The sequence below is a fragment of the Erinaceus europaeus genome, chromosome 2 (genome assembly GCF_950295315.1).
Source record: "Erinaceus europaeus chromosome 2, mEriEur2.1, whole genome shotgun sequence".
Taxonomy (NCBI): Eukaryota; Metazoa; Chordata; class Mammalia; order Eulipotyphla; family Erinaceidae; genus Erinaceus; species Erinaceus europaeus.
The window spans coordinates 190018531-190043464 of NC_080163.1; the positions used below are offsets into that span (position 1 = coordinate 190018531).

The 24934-nt window shown below is 46.4% G+C and overlaps 1 protein-coding gene across 1 annotated transcript in view; it reads left to right on the forward strand.

Moving 5' to 3' along the window:
* Positions 1-187: 187 nt before the first annotated feature.
* Positions 188-24934, forward strand: part of BCKDHA (branched chain keto acid dehydrogenase E1 subunit alpha) — a 45249-nt gene continuing 20502 nt past the window's right edge. The window contains exons 1-3 of the mRNA XM_007536588.3: positions 188-345; positions 17915-18094; positions 18210-18296. Coding sequence (XP_007536650.1) covers positions 238-345; positions 17915-18094; positions 18210-18296 — 375 coding nt within the window. The 5' untranslated portion in view covers positions 188-237. The remainder of the gene's footprint in view (positions 346-17914; positions 18095-18209; positions 18297-24934) is intronic.

Genomic DNA, 24934 nt, shown 5'->3' on the forward strand with positions numbered 1-24934 from the left:
TTTGGTGCGGTTGCCCTCTTCTTTTGCCTGTTATGTAAACAACTGTATGAAACCGAGTAATTTAGTGGGGGGAAATGTAGATGATTCTATCCATATAAATAGGTGTTCTAAATACATAAGGATTGATAGCAAGTGGTTTCTTGGGAGAATGGTGCTGACATTACAGTCAGGCGTGCGAAGGGCAGCCCCCAGACTCCTCGAGGAGAGGGGCGGACCTCCCGGGCACTGTCAGTCAAGATGGCGGTGGCAGCTGGTGTTCTGAGAATCAGCGAGCTGAGCCGAGGCTTGGGCCAGGCTGGCCTCCTGTTCCTGCGACGGCCTGGGACTCGGGGGCTGGCTAGATGTGTGAGTACCTGAGTCTCTGGGAAGTTTTTCCTGAGGGGAGTGGGTATTTGATCGCTGTCTTCGGAGCGTGGGATCCCTGCCGAGACTGAAGAGAGAACTGTCATAGGACCAGGATAAGTAAGGAAAACCGTTTGGAGACGACATCCGTGAGGAAAACCAGCATTTCCTTCTGCACCTCACATGTTCAGTTAGAACAGGGAAGGTGAACAGCTGCTTTGTGGACCCCGCGGGAGGAAGGCAACTAGAAGGAAGGAGGCTTCCTCACTGGCCACCCATCCCCGAGGGGAAGACTTTCCCCCTGTCATTTGATTGTTGGGAATATTCACTATATAAAATGCTAGGAACTGGACCTGATATCTGATAAGGCTGGTAGCAGTGTTGACTGTATGTGAAAGATGAGTTTGAAGAGTGAAACTGCTTTAGTAACTGGTGGGAACTTTCTTCTCGGTAAAGACACACTTCTTTCAAATAGGAGCAGAGAGATCAAGTCCTCCTCCACCCCTCCCTACCCCCACGACCTGGTGGTGAACATTTATAGTGTCTTGTCTTTCTTTGTTCCTTCCTTCTAGTTCTGACTTTTAAATGAATTGATTTTTTTTTCGGCCTCCAGGGTTATTACTGGGGCTCGGTGCTTGCACTATGAATCCACTGCTCCTGGACTCTATTTCCCCCCCATTTTTTGTCGTCCTTGTTGTTACTGTTGCCATTGATGTTATTGTTGCATAGGAAAGAGAGAAATGGAGACAGGAGGGGAGACAGAGGGGGAGAGAAAGATAGACACCTGCAGACTTGCTTCACCGCTTGTGAAGCGACCCCTTCCCCCTGCAGGTGGGGAGCCGGGGGTTCTTACCAGGATCCTTACGCCGGTCCTTGCACTTAGCACCACGTGCACTTAACCCGCTGCGCTACCGCCTGACCCCTATGAATTGATTTTTTTTTTTTTAAGCCATGTGATCTTGTGCCCCCTGATCAAATGTCAGGACAGGGAACCTGTCTGTTTTGGTTACACTAAAGAAAATGAACAGTTAAAGAGAAGAGACGAGGAAGGAAAAAAGTCCAGACAGTGCACTTTGCCCACAATTCTTAGAAATAACTTCAGAAATCCCTCATTTCTTGTCTAACCAGTTGGCGTCCCCTTGGCTTAATGCTGCTGGTGATAAGTCCATGCAGCAGACATCTAGTTGGAAGTTAGATATGGGGGGGGGGGAGATAGAGAGAGAGAGATGGAGAAACAGTGGGCTACAGAACAGCTATGAAGTAAAATTGTACAGAGAGCACGCTACATGAGAGTTGTGGTTAAGGTGGGTTCTAAAGTTAGACCATTTGAGTACATAGCCCTAAACCTGCTGGTTTCCAGCTGTGTAGCCCTAGACAAGGGACCAGTTCTCTTTGGACCTAATTGCTTTTTCTGTAAATAAATAGTGACTGTGAACACCTCATATGGCTGTTAAGAAAATTAAACAGGGTGGCACAATGAGTAGGGTGCTGGACTTGTGAGGTAGAAGATTATGAGTTCAATCCATGGCATCCCATGTGCCAAAGTGATCTTCTAGTTCTCTCTCTATTTCTATCATATACTGATAAATAAAAACTTAAAAATATCTATTTATTCACACACACACACACACACTGCTAAGGGATAAATCTGGGCAATGGGAATGCTGGCCACTGTTGAAAGTGAGTATGGTGCAGAGGCAGAAATAGACATTAGAAATGAAGAAGGAGGGAGTCGGGCAGTAGCACAGAGGGTTAAGGTTAAGCCCATTTGGCACAAAGCGCAAGGACTGGCGTAAGGATCCTGGTTCAAGCCCCCAGCTCCCCACCTGCAGGGGAGTCGCTTCACAAGCGGTGAAGCAGATCTGCAGGTGTCTATCTTTCTCTCCCCCTTCTCTGTCTTCCCTTCCTCTCTCGATTTCTCTCTGTCCTATCCAACAACGACAAAAATAATAACTACAACAGTAAAACAACAAGGGCAACAAAAAGAAGTAAATAAATAAATATTAAAAAAAAAAAAAAGAAATGAAGGAGTGCTCCGGGAGGTGGTGCTTTGGACTCTCAAGCATGAGGTCCTGAGTTTGATCCCTGGCAGCACATGTGCCAGAGTCATGCCTGGTTCTTTCTCTCTCCTCCTATCTTACTCATAAATAAATAAAATCTTAAAAAATAATTTAAAAAAAGAAATTAAGAAGGAGAGGATCATGGGAAAGAGCCTGGATTTGTAAGGGTCTTGCAGGCCAATCTGTCAAAATCACTGGGCTTGGGTTTTACTCTGCTTTCCAGTACATTCAGAAGGGAAAGTGAAATATGTGGGAAGGAAGTCTAGGTAGGTGAGAAACAGGAAGATGGTGAAGAGTGTGAGTTAAGGGAGAGAGATGGGGACCTACGGGAGTTATATGAAGCAGGTAATTGCAGAATGGCTGCTGGAGTGGATGTTGGGGGAGGGAACAGTCTTTTAACTTTGATGTGTTCTCTGTGACTTTTTTGGGGAACAATCAGATCCTCCTCAGCTGACCTCAGTCCCAGGAACCCATTGGTCTGGCCAGCAGGGCGGGAGGTGGGTGGGCCAGGGCAGGAATGAAGAAAGGTCATTTGTGGATGATTATATCAGCTTCCTTCCTTGCTTAGGCTCTCTGCAGTTCTTTCCCATTACCTCCCTTTGTTCTTTTTTTTCTTTCTCTTTTTAGGAGGGTGGGCCAAAATAAGAGATCTTCTAGAGCCTCTATTTTTAGTTCCTTGTTTTTCTGTACACACACACACACACACACACACACACACACACACACTCACACACACAGTTTACTTATTTTTAGGTGTCATTGGGGCTTCACACTCTGGGCAAGCAAGACAGCACACATTGGGCTTGGGCATCTGGTAGAACATATACATTATAGTGCACAAGGACCCAGGTCCCCACCTGTAGAGAGGAGGCTTTACAAGTGGTAAAGCAGTGTTGTATATCTAGTGTCCAGAGAAGTAACTACTCACTGCACCATGTGACTGCTGAGTGCTTGCAATGTGGCTAGTGTGACTGAGGAACTGAAGTGTTTGCTTTATTTAAATTTTTAAAAAATATTTATTTATTCCCTTTTGTTGCCCTTGTTGTTTTATTGTTGTTATTGATGTCGTTGTTGGATAGGACAGAGAGAAATGGAGAGAGGAGGGCAAAATAGAGAGGGGGAGAGAAAGATAGACACCTGCAGATCTGCTTCACCGCCTGTGAAGCGACTCCCCTGCAGGTGGGGAGCTGGGGGCTCGAACCGGGATCCTTCTGTTGGTCCTTGTGCTTTGCGCCACCTGTGCTTAACCTGCTGCGCTACCAGCCGACTCCCCTGCTTTTTAAAATTTTAATGAGCTTATTTTCTTGTTTATCTTGGGCCCTGCACATACATGCTTTTTAAAAAAAAAACAAAACAAAACTTTAGCACTGCTCAGCTGTGGCTTATAATGGAACCAGGTGTTGAACCTGGGACTTGAGAGCCCCTGACATGCATGTCCTTTTATGCAACCAGTATGCTATCTCCCTGGACTTTTATTTACTTTTATAGGTCTGTATATTAATGTGTGTGTGTGAGAGACCCTTCTGGGGTTTGAACTCAGGACTTCAAGCACACAAGTCCAGCAATCTACCCAGTGTGCTATCTCCCAGATCACAGGTGGGGACCAGGGGCTTCAACCTGGGTCCTTGCACACTGTAATGTGTGTGCTTAGCCAGGTGTGCCACCACCTGGCCCCTGTTTTTCATTTTTTAAAGACTTTTAAAAATATTTTTATTTACTTATTACTGGATAGAGAAGAGAGAAATTCAGAGGGGGGGAGATAGGAGAGAGAGAGAGACACATACACACACACCTGTAGCCCTGTTTCACCACTCATGAAGCTTTCCCCCTGCAGGTGGGGATCGGGGGCTTGAACCTGGATCCTTGCACACTGTAATGTGAGTGCTTAACCAGGTGCATCACCGCCTGGCCCCTCGTTTTTCATTTTTTAAAAGATGTACTTATTTATGAGAGAGAGAAAAAGAGAGGGAAAGAGGTGGAACACCAGAGCACCATTGTGAGATGCAATGCTGGGGATCAAACTTGGGACCCCATGCTTGAGAGTTCAACATCTTACCACTGTGCTACTTCCTTGTAAACAGCTCATATATATATATATATATAGTCGTCTTTTATTTAGCTAACTTTTTTTTTTTTGGAACAGGGTCTCATATATGTGTGATTTCTCTGAGATACAAGAGTGAGGTAGAGGAGAGGGAGATAGTGCCACAGCACCTTCCTTGTGGTATCAGAGCTCATACTAGACCACAAATGTGACATAGCACACACTCTCCCTGGCCAGCTATCTCGCTGACCCTCACTCTTCTCGAAAATGTCAGATAGGAGAAGCAGACCGTGAGGAGAAACACCACAGAACCACTCCACCATCCATTAGAACACCACTCATGCCATCTACGGCACTGCCATGTGATTCTGGGGCATTAACCTGGGTCCTTACACACTGGTAAGGCATTCCCTTTCCCAGGTGTGCTATCTCCCAGCCCTATTTTTTTTTGCCCACAAAAGTTATCGATAGAACTCAGAGCCTGTACTGTGACTCCACTGCTCCTAGTGGCCATTTTCTTTTCTTCTTGAGAGAGCTTGAGACAGAGATGAAGGAGAAAGAGACAAAGAGGAAGAGAGAAGAGAGATACCTCCAACGCTGCTCCACCATTCATGAAGCTTTTCCCCCACAGGTGGGGATCAGAGGCTTGAACCTGGGTCCTCACACATGGTAAAGTGTGGGCTAACACTCAGCCAGCCCTAGTTTTAGTGACTTTAAATCACTACTGGTGCCTGGAATCCCAAGTTTGATCCACAGCATTGCATATGTCAGAATGATGCTCTGGTTCTTTCCCTCTCATAAGTAAACACATCTTTTAAAAAATGAAAAGAGGGAGTCGGGGGGTAGCACAGCAGGTTAAGCGCACGTGGCATGAAGCACAAGGACCGGTGGAAGGACCCCGGATAGAGCCCCCAGCTCCCCACCTACAGGGGAGTCACTTCACAGGCGGTGAAGCAGGTCTGCAGGTGCCTATCTTCCTATTGCCCTCTCTGCCTTCCCCTCCTCTCTACATTTTTCTTTGTCCTATTTAACAATGACGACATCAATAACAACAACAATAAAAGACAACAAGGGCAAGAAAAGGAAAAATAAAAAAAAAATGGTGGGTTGGGTGGGGTGGAGAATACAGGTCCACGAAGGATGACATAGGACCTAGTGGGGATTGTATTGTTATATGGAAAACTGAGAAATTATATGCGTGTACAAACTATTGTATTTACCGTCAAATGTAAAACATTAATTCCCCAGTAAAGAAATTTTTTAAAAAAGCAAAAAATTAAAATTAAAATTAAAAAAAAGAAAAGAAAGAAAGAAAAAGCTGTGGCCCAGGATGTAGAGTGCTGGATTGGTGTGCATGAGGTCCTGAGTTCAAATCGCAGTACCACCTATACCTGAAACATTCTCTAGTTTTCTCACACGTTAAACAGGCATAAAAAATAATAAAAGTTAAGAGTGATAGTATAATGATTACACCAAAGGGCTTTCATATCTGGGGCTCCAAGGTCCCAGGTTCAACCCTAGCTGCCTTTTTGGAAGGTGCAGTTTTGGCATATCAAGGTGGAGCTAAGAGAGTGAGTCAGTCCCTTGGGGTATAACTGGGAGACTGCTTTGTGGTGACTTGATTGGGTTGCTGGGGTATGGGGTCAGGATGACTGGTGACACCACTTCTCTCACCTGCTTGTCCTTCCTATCACCGTCGCCTTTTATGGACAGACACCCTGTTGCCGTGCAGGGTTCCCTGATGTCTGCCTCCCTCTCCAGTTGTTAGCAGATGTTTTTGTGCTCAGGGAGAAGAGGAGGAAGGAAACTCAATTGTTAAGGAGTCCTGAGGTGGCTTCTCAGCCAACACCCCAGAAGCTAGCGGGACCTCTGCCAAGTACCTTCACTTCTCTGTGCTTAGCCTAGGGGGGTGGCCAGATTGCCCCATTAGAAGTCGGTGAGCACTGGCTTTAACAATTAACAGTCACACATCTGCCTCCTCCCTTGCTGGGTGGGCAGCCTGGGCAGTGTTCCCAGGGGTCAGTGCCCAGAGTGCACAGTGGACTGAGAGGAGATGGTTATTTTTTTTAAAGAGAGATATTCTCCATATTTTAGTTATATATCTTATTTATTACTGGATAGACAAGAGAATTTGAGAGGGGAGGAGGAGGTAGAGAGAGAAAAAGACAGAGGGACACCTGCAGCCCTGCTTCACCACTTGTGAAGCTTTCCCCTTACAGGTGAGGACTGGGGGCTTGGACCTGGGTCCTTGCACACTATAATGTGTGTGCTCAACCAGGTGCACCACCGCCTGGCCCTGAGAAGAGATGGTTATTCGGGCGTCCTTCCTTGTCATCTGCCTGGATCCCTCTAGTAGGTTGGTGGCAGAAGGAGCTCAGCCTCTTTTTTTTTTTTTTGTCTCCAGGGTTATTGATGGGGCTCAGTGCCTGCACCACAAATCCACCGCTCCTGGAGGCCATTTTTTCCCTTTTGTTGCCCTGGTTATTTTATCCTTGTAGTTATTATTATCGCTGTTATTGATGTCGTTGTTGTTTCCTTCCTTCCTGTTAGGACAGAGAGAAATTGAGAAGAGAGGGACAGAGAAAGAGAGGCACATGCAGACCCACTTCACTACTTGTGAGGCTCACCCCCTGCAAGTGGGGAGGGGGGGGGCTTGAACCTGGGTCCTTGCATATGGTAACATGAACACTTTAGCTGGGTGTGCCACCACTGGGCACTGACAAGCCCTTTAGAGAAGCTTTCGAGGCCCCAGCACCCACCAGTTTGTCTGTAAACAGGGCAATAGAACTTCCTTCAGAGAGATGTGGTAAGGATCTTTTTGTTTGTTGTCCCAAGAACACTGCTCAGCTCTGGTTTATGGTGGTGCTGGGGATTGAACCTGGGACCTCCAAGCCTCAGGGATGAAAGTCTTTTATATAACCATTATGCTGTCTTCCCAACTTGGAAAATCTTTTTGCATAATCACTATGCAAGATAGCTCCCTGACCCTGAAGAGAAAAAAAAAAAACACCTCAGCTTTGGCTAGTGGTAGTGCTGGGGATTGACTTGGTACTATAAAGCCTCAAGCATGAGTCTCTTTCAAAACTATTATGCTGTCTCCCCAGCCCACAAAATGGTTCTTATTAAGCATTTATTATCTTTGTTTATTTATTGCTTAGAGACCGCCAGAAATCAAGAGGGGATGGGGGGAAATAGAGAGGGAGAGAGACAGACACCTGCAGCACTGCTTAACTACTTGTGAAGCTTTCCCCCTGCAGGTGGGCTCTCGGGGCTTGAACTCAGGTCCTTGAGCATTGTAACATGTGCACTCAACCAGGTGAGCCACCACCTGGCCCCTCTAACGAAGCATTTAATGTGTCCTCTGCTTGGGTTGGACTCAAGAAAGGGGGCTACTGTCTTTCTTCAGGGATGGTAAAATTGGTGTGGCTGGGAGTACTGTAGGGCAAGGTGGAAGCCTTTTTTTCCCCTTAAGTTTTATTAGTGATTTAATAATGATTAACAAGATTGTAGGATAACAAGGGTACACACAATTCCCTCCACCAGAGTTGTGTATTCCATCACCTTCATTGGAATGTTCCCTATTCTTTATCCCTCTGGGAGTATGGACCAAAATTCTTTTTAGGGTGCAGAAGGTGGGAGGTCTGGCTTTTGTAATTGCTTCTCTGCTGAACATGGTCATTGGCAGTTCAACCCATACACCCAGCCTATTTCTATCTTTCCCTAGTGGGATAAGGCTTTTGAAAGATGAGGTTCCAGGACGCATTGGTGAGGTCGTCTGCTCAGGGAAGTCAGGATAGCATCATGGTAGTGTCTTCACCCTGGTGGCTGAAGGGTGGTAAGATATAAAGCAAGACAAGTTGTTTAATAAACAGGAACCTAAAGGTAAGAGTAGAGAAGATGTAACTAAGAGTCTTCAAGTGGGAAGAAGCTAGGAAGTCTATTTTAGGTATATTCTTTTTAAAAAATACTTATTTATTCACTTTTGTTGCCCTTGTTGTAGTTATTGTTGTTGTTATTGATGTCGTTGTTGTTGTTGGATAGGACAGATAGAAATGGAGAGAGGAGGGGAAGACAGAGAGGGGGAGAGAAGATAGACACCTGCAGACCTGCTTCGCCGCTTGTGAAGCTACTCCCCAACAGGTGGGGAGCCGGGGGTTCGAACCAGGATCCTTAGCTGGTCTTTGTGCTTTGCGCCATGTGCGCTTAACCCGTTGTGCTACCGCCTGACTCCCTATTTAAGGTATATTCTAAGGGGCCCATAACTGTAGTGATTTTTGCCTGAACCCAATAGCTAACATGTAGGTGAGCTGAAAGTATTGTGTGGGAAGATGGTTTCAGAGTTGAGAATAGGACTAGAAAGCTGCATCAGGGCATAGAGTAGCTCTCAAATATGTAAAAAGCATATAAATACCGTTAACCTGATTGATGTGACCTAGGGCCCATGTCTATTTATATTTAGCACAGGAGCCTGTGTCCTTACTTTATCTGACAGCATTAGACTTAAGGTGACTGAGGGAAATGAGGTAGGGGTTAGGAGATAGGGTTTCTAGGCCTTAGTAGGAACTATCTGATTAAGTACTTTATGGTATCTTTTTTTTAGGACTTTCTACTTGTTTGCTGCACTTATTGAGTCTAAGTCTACTCACTGCAGGCTACTGCACACTTTGACTTTAAGGTATATGTTTTCCCCTAACTTATGGATACATGTACACATGTACCCTATTGCTTAGGTCCTGGTCTATATCTAGATTCTGTAACTTAGTTAGGAAGTGTGCCATTTGAAATGGCACTAGGGAGTCCCATGAGTTAGGAAAAGTTGATACCAGAGTATTGGAGCTGGAAGGTTGACATCCCAGGCTTGGTGTTTCTGGACACAGTCTGCAGTGAAACATGGCGAGGAATCACTGGCTGCATTGATTTGGTTGAGGTCAGCAGATGCAGTATCAAATGTTAGGGATCAAGAGAAGCAGGAAGGAAAATGAGCAAAGTCCCAGAAGCTCCAGGACTGGGAGAAATACAGGTTTTTTTTAAAAAAATATTTATTTATTATTTATTCCCTTTTGTTGCCCTTGTTGTTTTATTGTTGTAGTTATGATTGCTGTTGTTGTTGTTGGATAGGACTGAGAGAAATGGAGAGAGAGATGGGGAAGACAGAGAGGAGGAGAGAAAGATAGACACCCGCAGACCTGCTTCACTGCTTATGAAGCGACTCCCCTGAAGGTGGGAAGCCAGGGGCTCGAACCCGGATCCTTACACCGGTCCTTGTGCTTTGCGCCACCGGCACTTAACCCGCTGCACTACTGCCTGACTCCCTGAAATACAGGTTTTAAGGAGAATGAGGAAGGTTCCTTGCTGTCTTAGAGTTTAAGAAAACAATAGATTATTATTATTGTAACCAAATTATTTGGGAGCTTGGTTTACTTTGAAAGTCCCATGGTTATTGCACCAAAATAAAAGTCTCTGGGGTGTGTCGGGGGGAGAGTACAGGTCCTGGAAAAGGATGACAGAGGACCTAGTGGGGGTTGTATTGTTATGTGGAAAACTGAGAAATGTTATACATGTACAAACTATTGTATTTAATGTCAACTGTAAAACATTAATCCCCCAATAAAGAAATTAAAAAAGAAAAGAAAAGAAAGAAAATCCCATGGTTCTGCCTGGGGCTGGGTGCCTGCACTACAAATCCCCTACTCCTGGTGGCCATCTTTTTTCCATTGTTGCTGCTGCTGTTGTTGGATAGGACAGAGAGAAATTGAGAGAGGAGGGCAAGATAGAGAGGGGGGATAGACACCTGCAGACCTGCTTTATCACTTGCAAAGCGACCTTCCTGCAGGTGGGGAGCTGGGGTCTTGAACTGGGATCCTAGCGCTGTTCCGTGTGCTTCACAGTATGTGCACTTAACCAGGTGCACTACCGCCTGGCCCCCTTCTATTCCTTTCTTTCTTCCTCTTCTAGAGACAGAGAAGTAGAGAGGAAAAGAGACTACAGCACGGAAGCTTCCTTTCGTGCATTGGGGCTGGCCTTGAATCTGGGTCATACGCATGCCAAAGCTCTACACTATGAGCCATTTGGCCGGGTCTCAGATTCACCTTTCCTCCCCAGCAAGCTCCCTCAGGTTATTTACATACCTGCACAGCCTTCCCCACTCACTTCTGAGCTCTCCCCAGCCTCCCTGGGCATCCAGCCACCTGACTTAGAGCTGACACCACCACTCCCTGCCCTTGAACAAGTGACTCCAAGTCTCAGGGCCACTTCAGTTTCATGGGGGTATGGTAACTGTGCCTACCTCACCTGGTGGCTACGTGGGGGTCAGCAGGGGTCAGTGAGCATAAAGGCATAAAGAAAGCACCCCGTGTGTGGGAGGCACAGTTACTAATGGCTGCAGGGCTCACAGTACCATCCTGCCTCCTGCCTTTGCCATTGCCAATGTCTGAAACTCAGGCAGGTTCCTTCCCAGTGTCCACAGGCCTCCACACAGCTCCCTGCCCCCTGGGAAGAACTCACAGGCAGTTTAGGTCTGTAGTCCTCAGCCCACACAGCTCCTCTGCCCCATGAGATTGCTCCTCTGGAATGTAACTGCCTGCTGAGTGTTTGCCACCATTGGCTTCTGTCATCCCCAGCCCTCCTCTGACTTGGACCGAATATGCAGTTTCTGCCTGCTGGATAGTAACAGTCATCAGATACACCTGAGAACAGGAGGGGACATGCGCGCGCACACACACACACACACACACACACACACACACACACACACACACACACACACACGAGAAGGAGCCACCACAACACTGCTCTACCATGCATGGAGCTTCTCCTGGTGCCCAAGTGCTTCCATATGCCTTTGGGCTCTAAGCCCAGGATGAGGACATTGGCAATGAGTACAGCACGGGTTGTATTGCCTAAGCTCAGGGTGCTTGATCTGTGCAACTTTTTCACAATAGCCTTTTTACAAACAAGGAAGTTCAATGAAACAGTGTTTTATGGGAGGCAGCACAATGAGCTAAGAAATTAGAACCCAGGGATTGAGGAGACAGCATGGTGGCCCTGCAAAAAACTTTGATGCCTGAGGCTCTGAAATCCTAGATTCAATCCCCAGCAGAACCATAAACCAGAGGTAAGCAGGGAAGAAAGAAAGAAAGAAAGAAAGAAAGAAAGAAAGAAAGAAAGGAAGGAAGGGAGAAAAAGAAAGAGAGAAATGGAGATGGATGGAAAGAAAAAGGAGGAAGGGGAAAATTGGAACTCAGATCAGACTGACTGCAAAGTCACCGAGCTTCATTCTTCTCTTCCTTTAGTAACTTCCTGTCACACATCTGTTGTGTAAACCAACCTGAACTTGATCGCTGCCTTCTGGGAACTGGTGATATATCTGGGAGACAAACTGGAGACAAATGGGTCCTCTCAGTAGATGCCAAGGTTCGGCTTGAGAGTCCTCAGAAGGGGGTTAGCCTAGTCTGCAAGGTCTGCAAGGTTTCCCTAGAAAGCAGAAGGAAGTCGGTTGCGATGTTCTCACGCCTGAGCTTTCTCTGCCACGGGGAGTGTATCTTCCTCACAACTTCAGGTGTAGTCACACACGTTTTCATGTTCCCCTGCTGGAGCCATGGCTGGCTCCTCACTGAAATTAAAGAAGCTGGGGGGAGTCAGGCAGCAGTGCAACAGTTTAAGTGCAAGTGGCATAAAGCGCAAGGACCGGCTTAAGGCTCCCGGTTCAAGCTCCCGGCTCCCCACCTGCAGGGGAGTCGCTTCACAGGCTGTGAAGCAGGTCTGCAGGTGTCTATCTTTCTCTCCCCCTCTCTGTCTTCTCTCTCCATTTCTCTCTGTCCTATCCAACAACAATGACATCAATAATAACTACAATAAAACAAGGACAACAAAAGGGAACAAATAAAGAAATTAAATAAATAAATAAAAAAAAAGAAGCTAGGGACAGTGCTCACATCACCATGTGCAAGGACCCAGTTTCAAACCTGCGGCGGGGGGAAGCTTCATGAGCTGGGAAGCAGGGCTGCAGGTTTTTTTCTGTCTCCCTCTGTGTCCCCCTTCTATCAAATACAAAGGAAGGGGGAGGGAGGAGTGGCTGCCAGGAGCAGTGGATTCATTGTTTTGTTTTTTTTCCTCCAGGGTTATTGCTGGGCTCGGTGCCTGCACCATGAATCCACCGCTCCTGGAGGCCATTTTTCCCCCTTTTGTTGTAGCCTCATTGTGGTTATTATTATTGCCCTTGTTGACGCTGTTCGTTGTTGGATAGGACAGAGAGAAATGGAGAGAGGAGGGGAAGACAGAGTGGGGGAGAGAAAGATAGACACCTGTAGACCTGCTTCACCGCCTGTGAAGCGACTCCCCTGCAGGTGGGGAGCCGGGGGCTCGAACCGGGATCCTTACGCCGGTCCTTGGCGCTTTGCACCACATGCGCTTAACCCACTGCGCCACCGCCCGACCCCCTAGGATTCATTGTTTAGGCACCAAGCCCCAGTGATAACCCTGGTGGCAATTTAAAAAGGGGGGGGGGGCAGGTGGTGGCACACCAGTTGAACGAACATTTTACCACGCACTAGGGCCTGCAGGGAGGAGAGCTTCACAAGCTGTGAAACAGGTCTGTGGGTGTCTCTTTCTCCCTTTCTACTTCCTACTCCCACCATAATTTCTATCTGTACTATCAAATTAAAACAACAACAACAACAAAAATAAACCACCTGGAGCCATGGATTCACTTTGCAGGTGCGGAGATTCTGCCATCCTGGTGGCAAATTAAAAAAACAAAAGGGGTGTGGGTATGTGTGTGTGTGTGTGTGTGTGTGTGTGTGTGTGTGTGTGTGTGTGTGTGTGTGTGTGTGTGGTGAGGCTGGGGAGATATCCTCATGGTTATGCAAATGCTGCCCATGCCTGAGGCTCCAAGGTCCAGGTTTAATTTGCTCAACACCACAAGCTAGAGTTGAGCAGTTCTCTGGTCTCTCTGTATCTCTCATTAAAATAAGTAAAATATTTTTAAAAATGGAGTTGGGAATGGAGTGGGGGAGTGTTACATGACCACCCACCCACCCACCCATGTGTAGAACCTGGTTCCTGGCAAACCCAGTCTTTCTTGTCCAGCTTTGATTAGAAGTGAAGCCACAGTTGCTGAGCTGGGAGGAATCCGGGGAGTGGAGGCAAGTAACAATGTAGACATGGAAACCCGCCAGGGATGGCAGTTGGAGTTAGAGCAAGAATTTGGGGACCTGGTGGTTGGGAAATACCTCACCCAATAGGGTGCATGCCTTACCTTGGTAAAGCTTCACCACATGGGAGCACCACAGAACCAGGGGAAGCTCCATAGTGAGTGAGGCTGTATTTTCTCTCCCTCTTGAAATGTAATGAAAACAATTTTTTTTTTTTGGCATGAGAGCAGCAGAATTATGTATGTGTTAAATCTTGGAGCCACAAAAATGAATGAATAAGTGAATGAATGAATAACAGGACCGGGTAGTTAAGTACACACATTGCCGTGCACGAGGACCTGGATTCAAGCCCCCTGTCTCCCACCTGGTGGGAAGAAGGAGGGGGAGTTTCACAAGCAGTGAAGCACAGCTGCAGGTGTCTCTCTTTATCTCTCTATCTTCTCTTCCCTCTGTCAATTTCTCTGTCCCATCAAATGAAATTAAAAAAAAAAAAAAATTTGTCCTGCAGCTCTGCTTCCCCAGAGCCCCACCCTACTAGGGAAAGAGAGAGGCAGACTGGGAGTATGGACCGACCAGTCAACGCCCATGTTCAGCGGGGAAGCAATTACAGAAGCCAGACCTTCTACCTTCTGCAACCCACAATAACCCTGGGTCCATGCTCCCAGAGGGATAGAGAATGGGAAAGCTATCAGGGGAGGGGGTGGGATATGGAGATTAGGTGGTGGGAATTGTGTGGAGTTGTACCCCTCCTACTCTATGGTTTTGTTAATTAATCCTTTCTTAAATAAAAAAAAAAATATGAATTAAAAAAAAAAAGAAAACAGAATGCATTTTGCTCTTATATATTTGCTTATTCTCATTTAATAGGGATTTTATTGCTCTAAAACAGAGAAGATAGTAATTTGGTATATAGGTTTTTATTCATAAAAAAAAAAAATTTAAGGGCCTCAGGGAATGGTAGATCCATTGTGAAGGCACTGAACCCAGCGCTAACCCTAGTGGCAATAAAGTAAATAAGTAAATAGTTGGGGGTCTGCTGTTGGCCCCCATGAGTTTGAAGCTCAGTCTTTACTTGGTTTCTCAGCTCTGGTCTGATGCTGGTTGCTTTCCCCTCCATGGACCCTAAGTTTCCCCATCTACTCAAGGGCAATTGTAAATTGATATTGATAGTATTGTCTATTGAGAGTAACACTCCCCACCTGCAGGGAGAAAGCTTCACAAGTGTTGAAGCAGTGCTGGATGTGTCTGTCTCTCTCTCTCCCTCTTCCTCTCAATTTCTGGCTGTCTCTAATAAGTAAATAAAGATAATAAAAAACTTAAACTTCCCATCCCAATTTTTTCTGCTTTCTCATCTGGAAAATGGAGAACCCCTCACCAAAATGTGGCAGGTTCAGATGAGGTCAGGAGGATAATTGTGTAACAGAGTGCTTCTTATTCTTTTTTTTTTTTTAACCAGAGTCCTGTTCAGCTCTGGCTGATGGTATTGCTGGGAATAGAGCATGGGACCTTGGAGCCTCAGGCATGAAAGTCTTTTGCAGAACCATTATGCTATCTCTGGGGCTCAGAAAGATGGTGGTGAGCATTTCCAACCACTCGATCTTTTTATGAAAAATATATTTTACTTTGCTTTAATGAGAAAGAGACAGAGACACAGCTAGAGAGCGATACAGAAAGATACAGACAGAAAGATCACAGCACTGCTCAGCTCTGGCTGATGGTGGTGCTGGGGATTGAATCTGGCACCTTAGAGCCTCAGGCACAAGAGTCTTTTGCAGAACTATTCCTTTTTTTTTGTTTTGCCTCCAGGGAAGTTCGCTTTATATGCAACAAATAAGATAAACTGTTTTTTTTTTTTAAGTATATTATTTATTCATGTTTAAACAAATTCTTTTAAAAAATATTTTGTTTATTTTACTTTAATGAGAAAGACAGATACAGAGAGAAAGATACAAAGATACCATAGCACTGCTCAGTATTGGTTTATAGTTGCCCCAGGGATTGAACCTGGGGCTCTGGAGCCTCCGGCATGAAAATCTTCTGCGTAATCATTATGCTTTAACTGCAGCTTTATTTATTTACTTATCTATTTACTTATTGGATAAAGGCAGAGAGAACTTGAGAGAGAAAGGGGAGATAGAGAAGGAGAGAGAGAGACACCTGCAACACCATTTGTGAATCTTCCCCCTTGCAGGTAGGGACTGGGGGCTTGAACCTGGGCCCTTGTGATCTTTACAATGTACACCCTATCAGGTGTGCCACTGTCCACTGGCCCCTAAGATAAACTTTACAGAAAAAAGATCAGCATAGGTCTTGGGACCAAACAGGTGCTCAAATATTTGTTGAATGACTAAGTTTGGGGCTGTGAGTGAGTTCCGCCTGGAGTAGAGGCCACATAGGGAGGTGGGGGCACAGGACAGGGTTCTAAAGAAGAGCTGAAAGCAGAGATCGAGTGGTTGGAAATGCTCACCACCATCTTTCTGAGCCCCAGAGATAGCATAATGGTTCTGCAAAAGACTTTCATGCCTGAGTCTCCAAGGTCCCATGCTCTATTCCCAGCACTACCATCAGCCAGAGCTGGTTAAAAAAAAAAAAAAAGATGCACTCTGTTACACAGTTATCCTCCTGACCTCATCTGAACCTGCCACATTTTGGTGAGGGGTTCTCCATTTTCCAGATGAGAAAGCAGAAAAAATTGGGAAGTTACTTTCCTAAGGAGCTCTGAAGAGCTCACTGATTTAAGCTCAATTCTGGCAGTCCTTGTGGGCACCAGGGTCAGCAGAAACCTTGTCTGGGTGACTTGAGGGCACTGTGCAGCGTGTGTACACGTGTGGTGGTGACAGGCTCTCTGGGGGACTCACAAGCTGGGGTGAAGCATTTGGGTGTTTGATAGAAATAGCTACTGGCTTTTGAGTTGCCAACCACTTAATATCAAGTCATTTAATCTTTCTCTTTTGAGTTGAGAAATTGAAGGAGTCAAGTAATTTATGACAGTACAGATGTGTGTGTATATATTTCATGTAGTGCTGAGGAGTGAGCCAGGTCTTTGTCTTCACATACATGTAATACTGATGAGTGGCCTCTCTGGTCTATTTTTTTTTTGCTATCTTTTTTTTTTATTTATTTAAGAAAGGAGACGTTAACAAAACCGTAGGGTTGGAGGGGTACAACTCCACACAATTCCCACCACCCGATCTCCATATCCCATCCCCTCCCCTGATAGCTTTCCCATTCTCTATCCCTCTGGGAGTATGGACCCAGGGTCCTTGTGGGTTGCAGAAGGTAGAAGGTTTGGCGTCTGTAATTGCTTCCCCTCTGGTCTAATTTTTTAAGAAAGGGTTTATTTATTCATTTATTTAATTTGATAGCATAGAGAGAAATTAGAAGGAGAGGGGAAATATAAAGAGATACACCAGAGGGGGTTGGACAGTAGTAGTACAGCAGGTTAAGCACACATGGTGCAAAGCCCAAGGACTGCTGTAAGGATCCCGGTTCAAGCCCCCTGCTCCCCACCTGCAGGGGAGTCACCTCACAAGCGGTGAAGAAGGTCTGCAGGTGTCTATTTTCTCTTCCCCTCACTGTCTTCCCCTCCTCTCTCCATTGCTCTCTTTCCTATCCAACAATGATGATATCAACAACACCAGCAATAACTACTACAACAACAAAACAACAAGGGCAACAAAAGGGAAAATAAATAAATAATAATAAATAGAGACACCTGCAGTACTGCTTCACAGATCGTGAAACGTCCCCTCTGCAGATGGGGACTGGGGGCTTGAACCTGGATCCATGTACATGGTAATGTGTGCACTCAATCAACTGTGCCACAGAGCCTGGCCCCTCTCTTCTAATTTTTATTCTATATCCTAAAAGGAGAGAGAGAGAGAAAGAGAGAGAGATATGTGGGTAGTTTGTGTGTGTGTGTGTGTGTGTGAGTGAGAGAGAGAGGTAGAGAGAGAGAATGAGAGAGCAGAGAGTGTGAGAGGAGAGACACTAAAATACTGCTGCAGTATCCACGGAATCCCTTTGGTGTTGTCCATGGCACTCTCCTGTGGCGCTGGGGATCAGCCCAGAGCCTCCTGTGTGCTAAGGTGTGTGCTTTCCCTGCTGAGCCATTTCCCAGCCCCAGGATAGGTACCGTTTTTGTCCCAAAACATACAGCAGTTCCAATAACTCACCTTAGACCACACACTGAGAATGATGGAGCTGGGATTCGAATCTTGTGTGTGTCAGTCTCCAGAGTCCACTGGTTGTCGTGCTGCCTGAACATGGAGTCTCAGTGCTGCTGCTGATCTGTGTCCCCTCCGCTCTCCCTCCAGCATCCCCAGAGGCAACAGCAGCACTTCTCGTCCCTTGATGAGAAGCCCCAGTTCCCAGGGGCCTCGGCAGAGTTTATTGACAAGCTCGAGTTCATCCAGCCCAATGTCATCTCTGGAATCCCCATCTACCGCGTCATGGACCGACAGGGCCAGATCATCAACCCCAGCGAGGATCCCCATGTGAGAGGCTGCCTCCCCGAACCCTACCCCCACCCCCGCCTCCCATGCCCAGGCCCTTTGCCCATCTCCTCTCTGGTCCCATCTGCCCTATGCCTGTCTGTGCCTCCATCCACAGTTGCCCCAGGAGAAGGTGCTCAAGTTCTACAAGAGCATGACGCTGCTTAACACCATGGACCGCATCCTCTATGAGTCCCAGCGGCAGGTGCGTGGGAATGGCTTGGGGTGTGGTGAGGAGTGGGGAGGGGGTTGGGATGACCCGAAGTCACCCCTATCTGTGTTTGGGGCAGGTGAGGATTTTTTTTTTTTTTTCCCCTCATCAGATTCATGGCTGGGGTTCCATGCTGGCACGACGAATCCACCACTCCTGGCAGCCACTTTTTCCTTTTTATTTATATTTTATTTGATAAAACAGAGAGAAACTGAGAAGGGAGGTGGTGGAGACAGAGAAGGAGGGCAGGGGTAGATAGCATAATGATTATGCAAAGAGACTCATGACTGAGGTTCCAAAATCCCAGGTTCAATCCCCTGCACCACTGTAAGTCAGAGCTGAGCAGTGCTCTGGTTAAAAATCATAATAATAGGGAGTTGGGCAGTAGCGCAGCGGGTTAAGCAAAGGTGGCGCAAAGCGCAAGGACCGGCTTAAGGATTCCGGTTCGAGCCTCCGGCTCCCTATCTGTAGGGGAGTCACTTCACAGGCGGTGAAGCAGGTCTGCAGGTGTCTATCTTTCCCCTTCTCTGTCTTTCCCTCCTCTCTCCATTTCTCTCTGTCCTATCTAACAACAACGACACCAATAACAACAACAATAGTAACTACAACAATAAAATAACAAGGGCAACAAAAAGGAATAACTAAATAAAAATATAAAAAAAGAAAAATGTTAAAAAATCATAATAATAAAAAATAAAAGGGAGAGAGAAATACACCTGCTCATGAAGCATCCTCCCTGCAGGTGGGGGCTGGGGGCTTGAACCTGGCTCCTTGTGCACAGGTGATGGCTCTTAAGGGGAAGTAAGTGGAAATGGAGAGGCTTTGTCTTGGGTTTCTTCAAATTTTGGAGGTCTTGGAGGAAGAGCGTGGAAAGGGTCCCACCCAAGGGCTGAGGATGGACCAGATCTGGAAAAGACCTACTATGTCCCTGGCTGGGGGCTCAGCAGTGCTGGATCAGGACCTGCTGGGTTTTTTCCCCTGGGAGTTCCTAGTTCCTAAAAAATGGGGGATCCCACCATGCTTGCCGGCATGCTTTGTCACATCTGCTGGGATCCTCAGCAGTGTTACTATCCGTGAACAGAGAGCAGTTAATGTAGTACCAACTCAGAGGATTTCTTTTTATATTATTTTTTCATTGAAATTTTTTTTCTCCCCAGAGCACTGTTTGGCTCTGGTTTATGGAGGTGCTGGGGATTGAACTGAGGACCCTAGAGCCTTAGGCTGGAGAGTCTGTTTGCATAACCACTGTGTTCTCTCCCCCACCCATTTTCTTTCCTTCATTCATTTTGAATGGAGACAGAGAAACTGGGAGGAGGAGATAGAGGGAGAGAGCCAGAGACAGACCGACTTCACTGCTCATGAAGTTTCCTCCTTGTAGGTGGGAACCAGGGACTTGAACCCAGGCCCTTGTGCTTAGGCACACATGCACTCTTAACCAGATGTGCTACTGCCTAGGGCCCAGAGAGGGTTTCTTGACGTAAATCATTCCAAGCTCCTGCCTTAGAGTCCCAGATTTGTCCCTTTTCTCCTCTCCTTTGCCTTGATTTCTTCCTTCATTCTTTATCTATGGTGATCTCTGAAAGCTCCAGGAACATGGAGAGGAGGCAAAGAGAGGGTTTGGAGGCACAGTCTCTGGAGCAGAATTGAATAACTGAGGTCCAGGGAGTCGGGCGGTAGCGCAGCGGGTTAAGTGCACGTGGTGCAAAGCTCAAGGACCGGCATAAGGATCCTGGTTCAAGCCCCCGGCTCCCCACCTGCAGGGGAGTCGCTTCACAGGCGGTGAAGCAGGTCTGCAGGTGTCTGTCTTTCTCTCCCCTCTCTGTCTTCCCCTCCTCTCTCCATTTCTCTCTGTTCTATCCAACAACGACGACATCAATAACTACAACAATAATAAAAACAAGGGCAACAAAAAGGAAATAAATAAATATTTTTAAAAAAAGAATAATTGAGGTCCTTGTTCCTCCACTTTCCGTGTGATGCTTAACCTCTCAGCACGTTAGTTTTCTTTTCTGTGTCTGGTTCATGGAGGTCCATGTTCCTTACACATTTCTCTGTCTCTGTCCTAAATGAATGAAGAAAATAAAATAAGAAAATAAAATGGATGGGGGAGAGAGCATAGTGGTTATGTAAACAAACTCTATGCCCAAGGTTCCAGGGTCCCAGGCTTAATCTCCAGCACTGCCATAAGCTAGAGCATGTAACCAGCACACAATACAACCTACTTTTTAATTTAATTTAATTTAATTTAATTTTTTATTGCCACCAGGGTTATCTGAGGGGCTTGGTACAGGCACTAGGAATCTACTGCTCCTGGTGGCCATTTTTCCTCCCTTCCTTCTTTCCTTCTTTCTTTCTTCCTCTCTTTCTATTTTATTAGATAGGACAAAGAGAAATTTAGGGGGGCAGGGAGGAAGAAAGATAGACACCTGCAGACCTGCTTCACATCAAGTGAAGCATCATCCCTTCTGGTGGGGAGTTGGGGTTTGAACCTAGGTCATTGGTGCATTCAACCAGATGCACTATGACCTGGCCCCTACTAGCTACATGATATCCCTACCGGCCTTGCAATTCTTGTCTTTTCTGGCCCTTGATATTCCTGTAAAAGGACCCTTGACTGACCAGATATGTGGAGTTCAGTGCTCAATCTCAGGAATCAGGGAAATGTAAACATGAAGTCCATCCCCTCCAGGCCACATAGGCCAAGAGTAGGGTCCAAGGGCACTAGAAAAGAGGGAAGAGGGCAGGGGTAGATAATGATCATGCAAAGAGACTCTTGTGCCTGAGGCTTCCAAGGTCCCAGGTTCAATCCCTGCACCACCATAAACCAGAGCTGAGCAGTGCTCTGGTAAAATAATAATAATAACAATAACAATAATAATAATAAATAGGGGCCAGGTGGTGGCATGCCTGGTTAAGCACACACACTACAGTGCACACGGTCCCAGCTTCAAGCCCCTGGTCCCGGCCTGTAGGGAGAAAGCTTCACAAGTGATGAAGTAGGGGCTGTAGGTGTCCCTCTGTCTTCCTCTCCCTCTCTACCTCCCCCACTCCTCTCAGTTTCTCTCCGTCTCTATCCAGTAGTAAATGACTAAAGATAAAAAATAAGCATAAAATAAATAAATCGTGCTAATTTCTGATAAGAAAATAAATAAAATCTCAAGGATTAAAACATGATTGTTTAAATTTAATTAAAAAAAAAAAGAGGGAAGAATGTTTTCAAGCAGAGAGTCAAATTCTGCCACCCTACCCCCTTACTTGGCTAGGTCATAAGTAGAAATGAACTTAGCTGTCTGTCAAATCCTCAGGAGATCCTCTGCAAACAAAATTATGAGGCCTGGGAGATAGCCCGGCAGGCAGAGTGCAGGCCTTATCGTGCATGAGGTCCTGGATTTTATCCCTAGCAGCACATGGACAGCGACAGAAGGGACTCCATGGATTGTGAAGCAGTGCTATGGTGTCTCTCCGTGTCCCCCACCCCCAGCTCTATAAAAAGGGAATTCTACAAAGCATGATGCCTGCTGGCCTGGAGGGCTATACTGAGCAGTCAGGCAGGCAGCCCACTCCAGACTCTCACAGGAGCACATCCTTTCAAGTTAGGAACTTGGCTTGGGAGGCTGGGGAAATAGCATAATGGTTCTGCAAAAGAATTTCATGCCTGAGGCTCTGAGGTTCCAGGTTCAATCCTCAGCACCACCATAAGCCTGAGCTGAGCTCTGGTATCTTTCTTTTTCTCTTCTTTTTTTCCTTTCCTTTTCTTTTTTTGCCTCCAGGGTTATTGCTGGGCTCGGTCCCTGCACCATGAATCCACTGCTCCTGGAGACTATTTTTTTCCCTTTTTGTTGCCCTTATTTTATCGTTGTTATTATTGTTGTTGTTGTTGTTGTTATTGATGTTGTTTTTGTTGGATAGGACAGAGAAACATGGAGAGAAGAAAAATGGAGAGGGGAAGACAGAGAGGGGGAGAGAAAGATAGACACCTGCAGACGTGCTTCACTGCTTGTGAAGCGACTCCCCTGCAGGTGGGAAGTGGGGTGGGGGTGGGGCTCTAACCAGGATCCTTGCACCAGTCCTTGCACTTTGTGCCATGTAAACTGAACCTGTTGTGCTACTGCCCGACTCCTTCTGGTATCTTTCTTTCTGTATCTCTTATTAAAAGAAAGAAATAGAGGGTGGGGCAGTGGAACAGCGGGTTCAGTGCACATGGCGTGAAGTGCAAGGACCGGCCTAAGGATCTTCCCACCGGCTTCCCAGCTGCAGGGAGGTCACTTCACGAGCAGTGAAGCAGGTCTACAGGTGTCTATCTTTCTCTCCCCCTCTCTGTCTTCCCCTCCTCTCTCCATTTCTCTTTGTCCTATCCAACAACAATGACATCAATGGCAGCAACAATAATAATAACCACAACAGCGTTAACAAGGGCAACAAAAGGGAAGGAAAAAAAAAGCCTCCAGGAGCAGTGGCTTCATGTTGCGGGCACCGAACCCCAGCAATAACCCTAGAGGCAAAAAGAAATAGAGGAAGGAAGGAAGGAAGGAAAGAAGGAAGAGAGAAAGAAAGAAAACATAGGGGGCTTGGCAGTGGTACACCTAGTAGCGAGCATGTTGCAGTGCTCAAGAACCCAGGTTCAAGCCCCCCAGTCTCCACCTGTGGGGGAAAGGGGCAGACTTCACAAGTGGTGAAGCATTGCTGCTGGTGTCTCTCTCCCTCTCTATCCCCTTTCCCTCATAATTTCTCTATTCAAGATGAATAAATAAAGTACAAACAAGTATTGAAAGAAATAAAGAGAAACTTCCCTCGGGACCTTGGAGGTGCTGCAGTGGATATGGCGTTTGGATTTCCAGCATGAGGTCCTGACTTCAACCCCAGGCCTCTCATGTTCCAGAGTGATACTCTGGTTCTCTCTCGATCCCCCCCTCTCTCTTTCATATATAAATAAGTAAATAAATAAAAGAAAAAAGAAAGCTCCTTCGACCCTTACCATCCTCAGAACCAAGGCCATCCTTCATGTCCCCCTCATCTTGGTCTACTGTGGCCTTGCCTTTCTGCTCCCATCTCCCCAGCCTCAGCACCAGACCAGGCTGCTCCTCCCGCCTCTTTCACACAGGCCTGCCCTGGTCATGACCCTGCCCCTGCTGCACAGACAAGGGCTTTGAAATCTGACAGACTTTTTTGTACAGTCACCAGTGCCCCTTTAGATTTCTCTTGCCTTGGCTTCTGTGTCTTCAGTGTGTGAAAAAAAAAAAAAAAGTGGAGCTCATAAGAGAAGTCATCCTATGGGGCTGGGAAAGGAATTCTGTGACACCTGCCCATAAGGCCTCTTACCCAGTGACTAACAGGAAGTCCTCAGCAAGACCTACTCATCCATCAAGTTTGAATTAGACTTGTGTTACGTTGTAAATAACAGACTTGCTCCCCACCCCAAAAAACCATAATAGCAGTGATTTATTTAAACATAATGGGGGGAGCTGGCTGTGGCACAGCTGTTTAGGGGTACACATCACCACGCGTCAAGCCCTGGGCTCAAACCCCTAGTGGCCTCCTGAGTGGGAAAATCGTCTCGAGCCGAGCAATGTAGCAGCGCTGCAGGTATCTTTCTTTTTCTCTCCCTCTCTATCTCCCCCTTTCCCTCTCAATTTCTCTCTGTCTCTATCAAAAATCAATCAATCAATCAATCAAAATGTAAAACAGAAAAAAGAAGCAGACGTATGGAAGGGGGCCGGGTGTGGTGCACCTGGTAGAGCACACGTTACAGTGTACATGTTACAGGACCCAGGTTCAAGTCCCTAGTTCCCATCTGCAAGGGGAAAGCTTTGCGAGTGGTGAAGCAGTGTTGCAGGTGTCTCTGTCTCTCTCCCTCTCTACCTCTCCTCCCCCTCTCAATTTCTGATGGTCTCTATCCAGTAAATAAGTAAATAAATAAATAAATAAATAAATAAAAGATAATTAAAAAAAAGATGATGTGAGGCCGGGTGGTGGCGCACCTGGTTGAGTGCACGTGTTGTAGTGCTCAAGGACCTGGGTTCCAGCCTCCAGTCCCCACCTGCAGGGGGAAAGCTTTGCAAGTGGTGAAACAGTGCTACAGGTGTCTCTCTGTCTCTTTCCCTCTCTGTCTCCCCCTTCCTCTCGAATTCTGGCTGTCTCTATCCAATAAATAAATAAATATAATAAAAAAAGATGTATGGAAGCAGGTGTTCTGGTGTGGTGTAATGGACCACTTTGTTATTGGACACCCAGTGTTGGCTTCTGGCCTGGAGGGACCCTCATGAGCCAAATAGCTGCTAGTGCGCCCTCCATTATATCTCATTTCTCACAGGAAGAAGGAGGGCAAGTGGGTAGCATAGTGGTTGAGCAAAATGACAACTTTCAGGCCCCTGCACCACCATAAGCCAGAGCTGCACAGTGCTCTGGTAAATTAAAAAATAAGAAAGAGGGAAGAATACAAAGAAAATAAAAAAGAAAGAAGAGGGGTCTGGTGGTAGCACATCTGGTTGAGTGCACACATTACCATGTGAAAGGACCCAGGTTCAAGCTCCCAGTCCCCACCTGCAGGGGAAAAGCAGTGCTGCAGGTGTCTCTCTCCCTGTTTCCCCCAACTCTCAATTTCTCTCTGTCTCTATCCAATAAATAAATAAGAG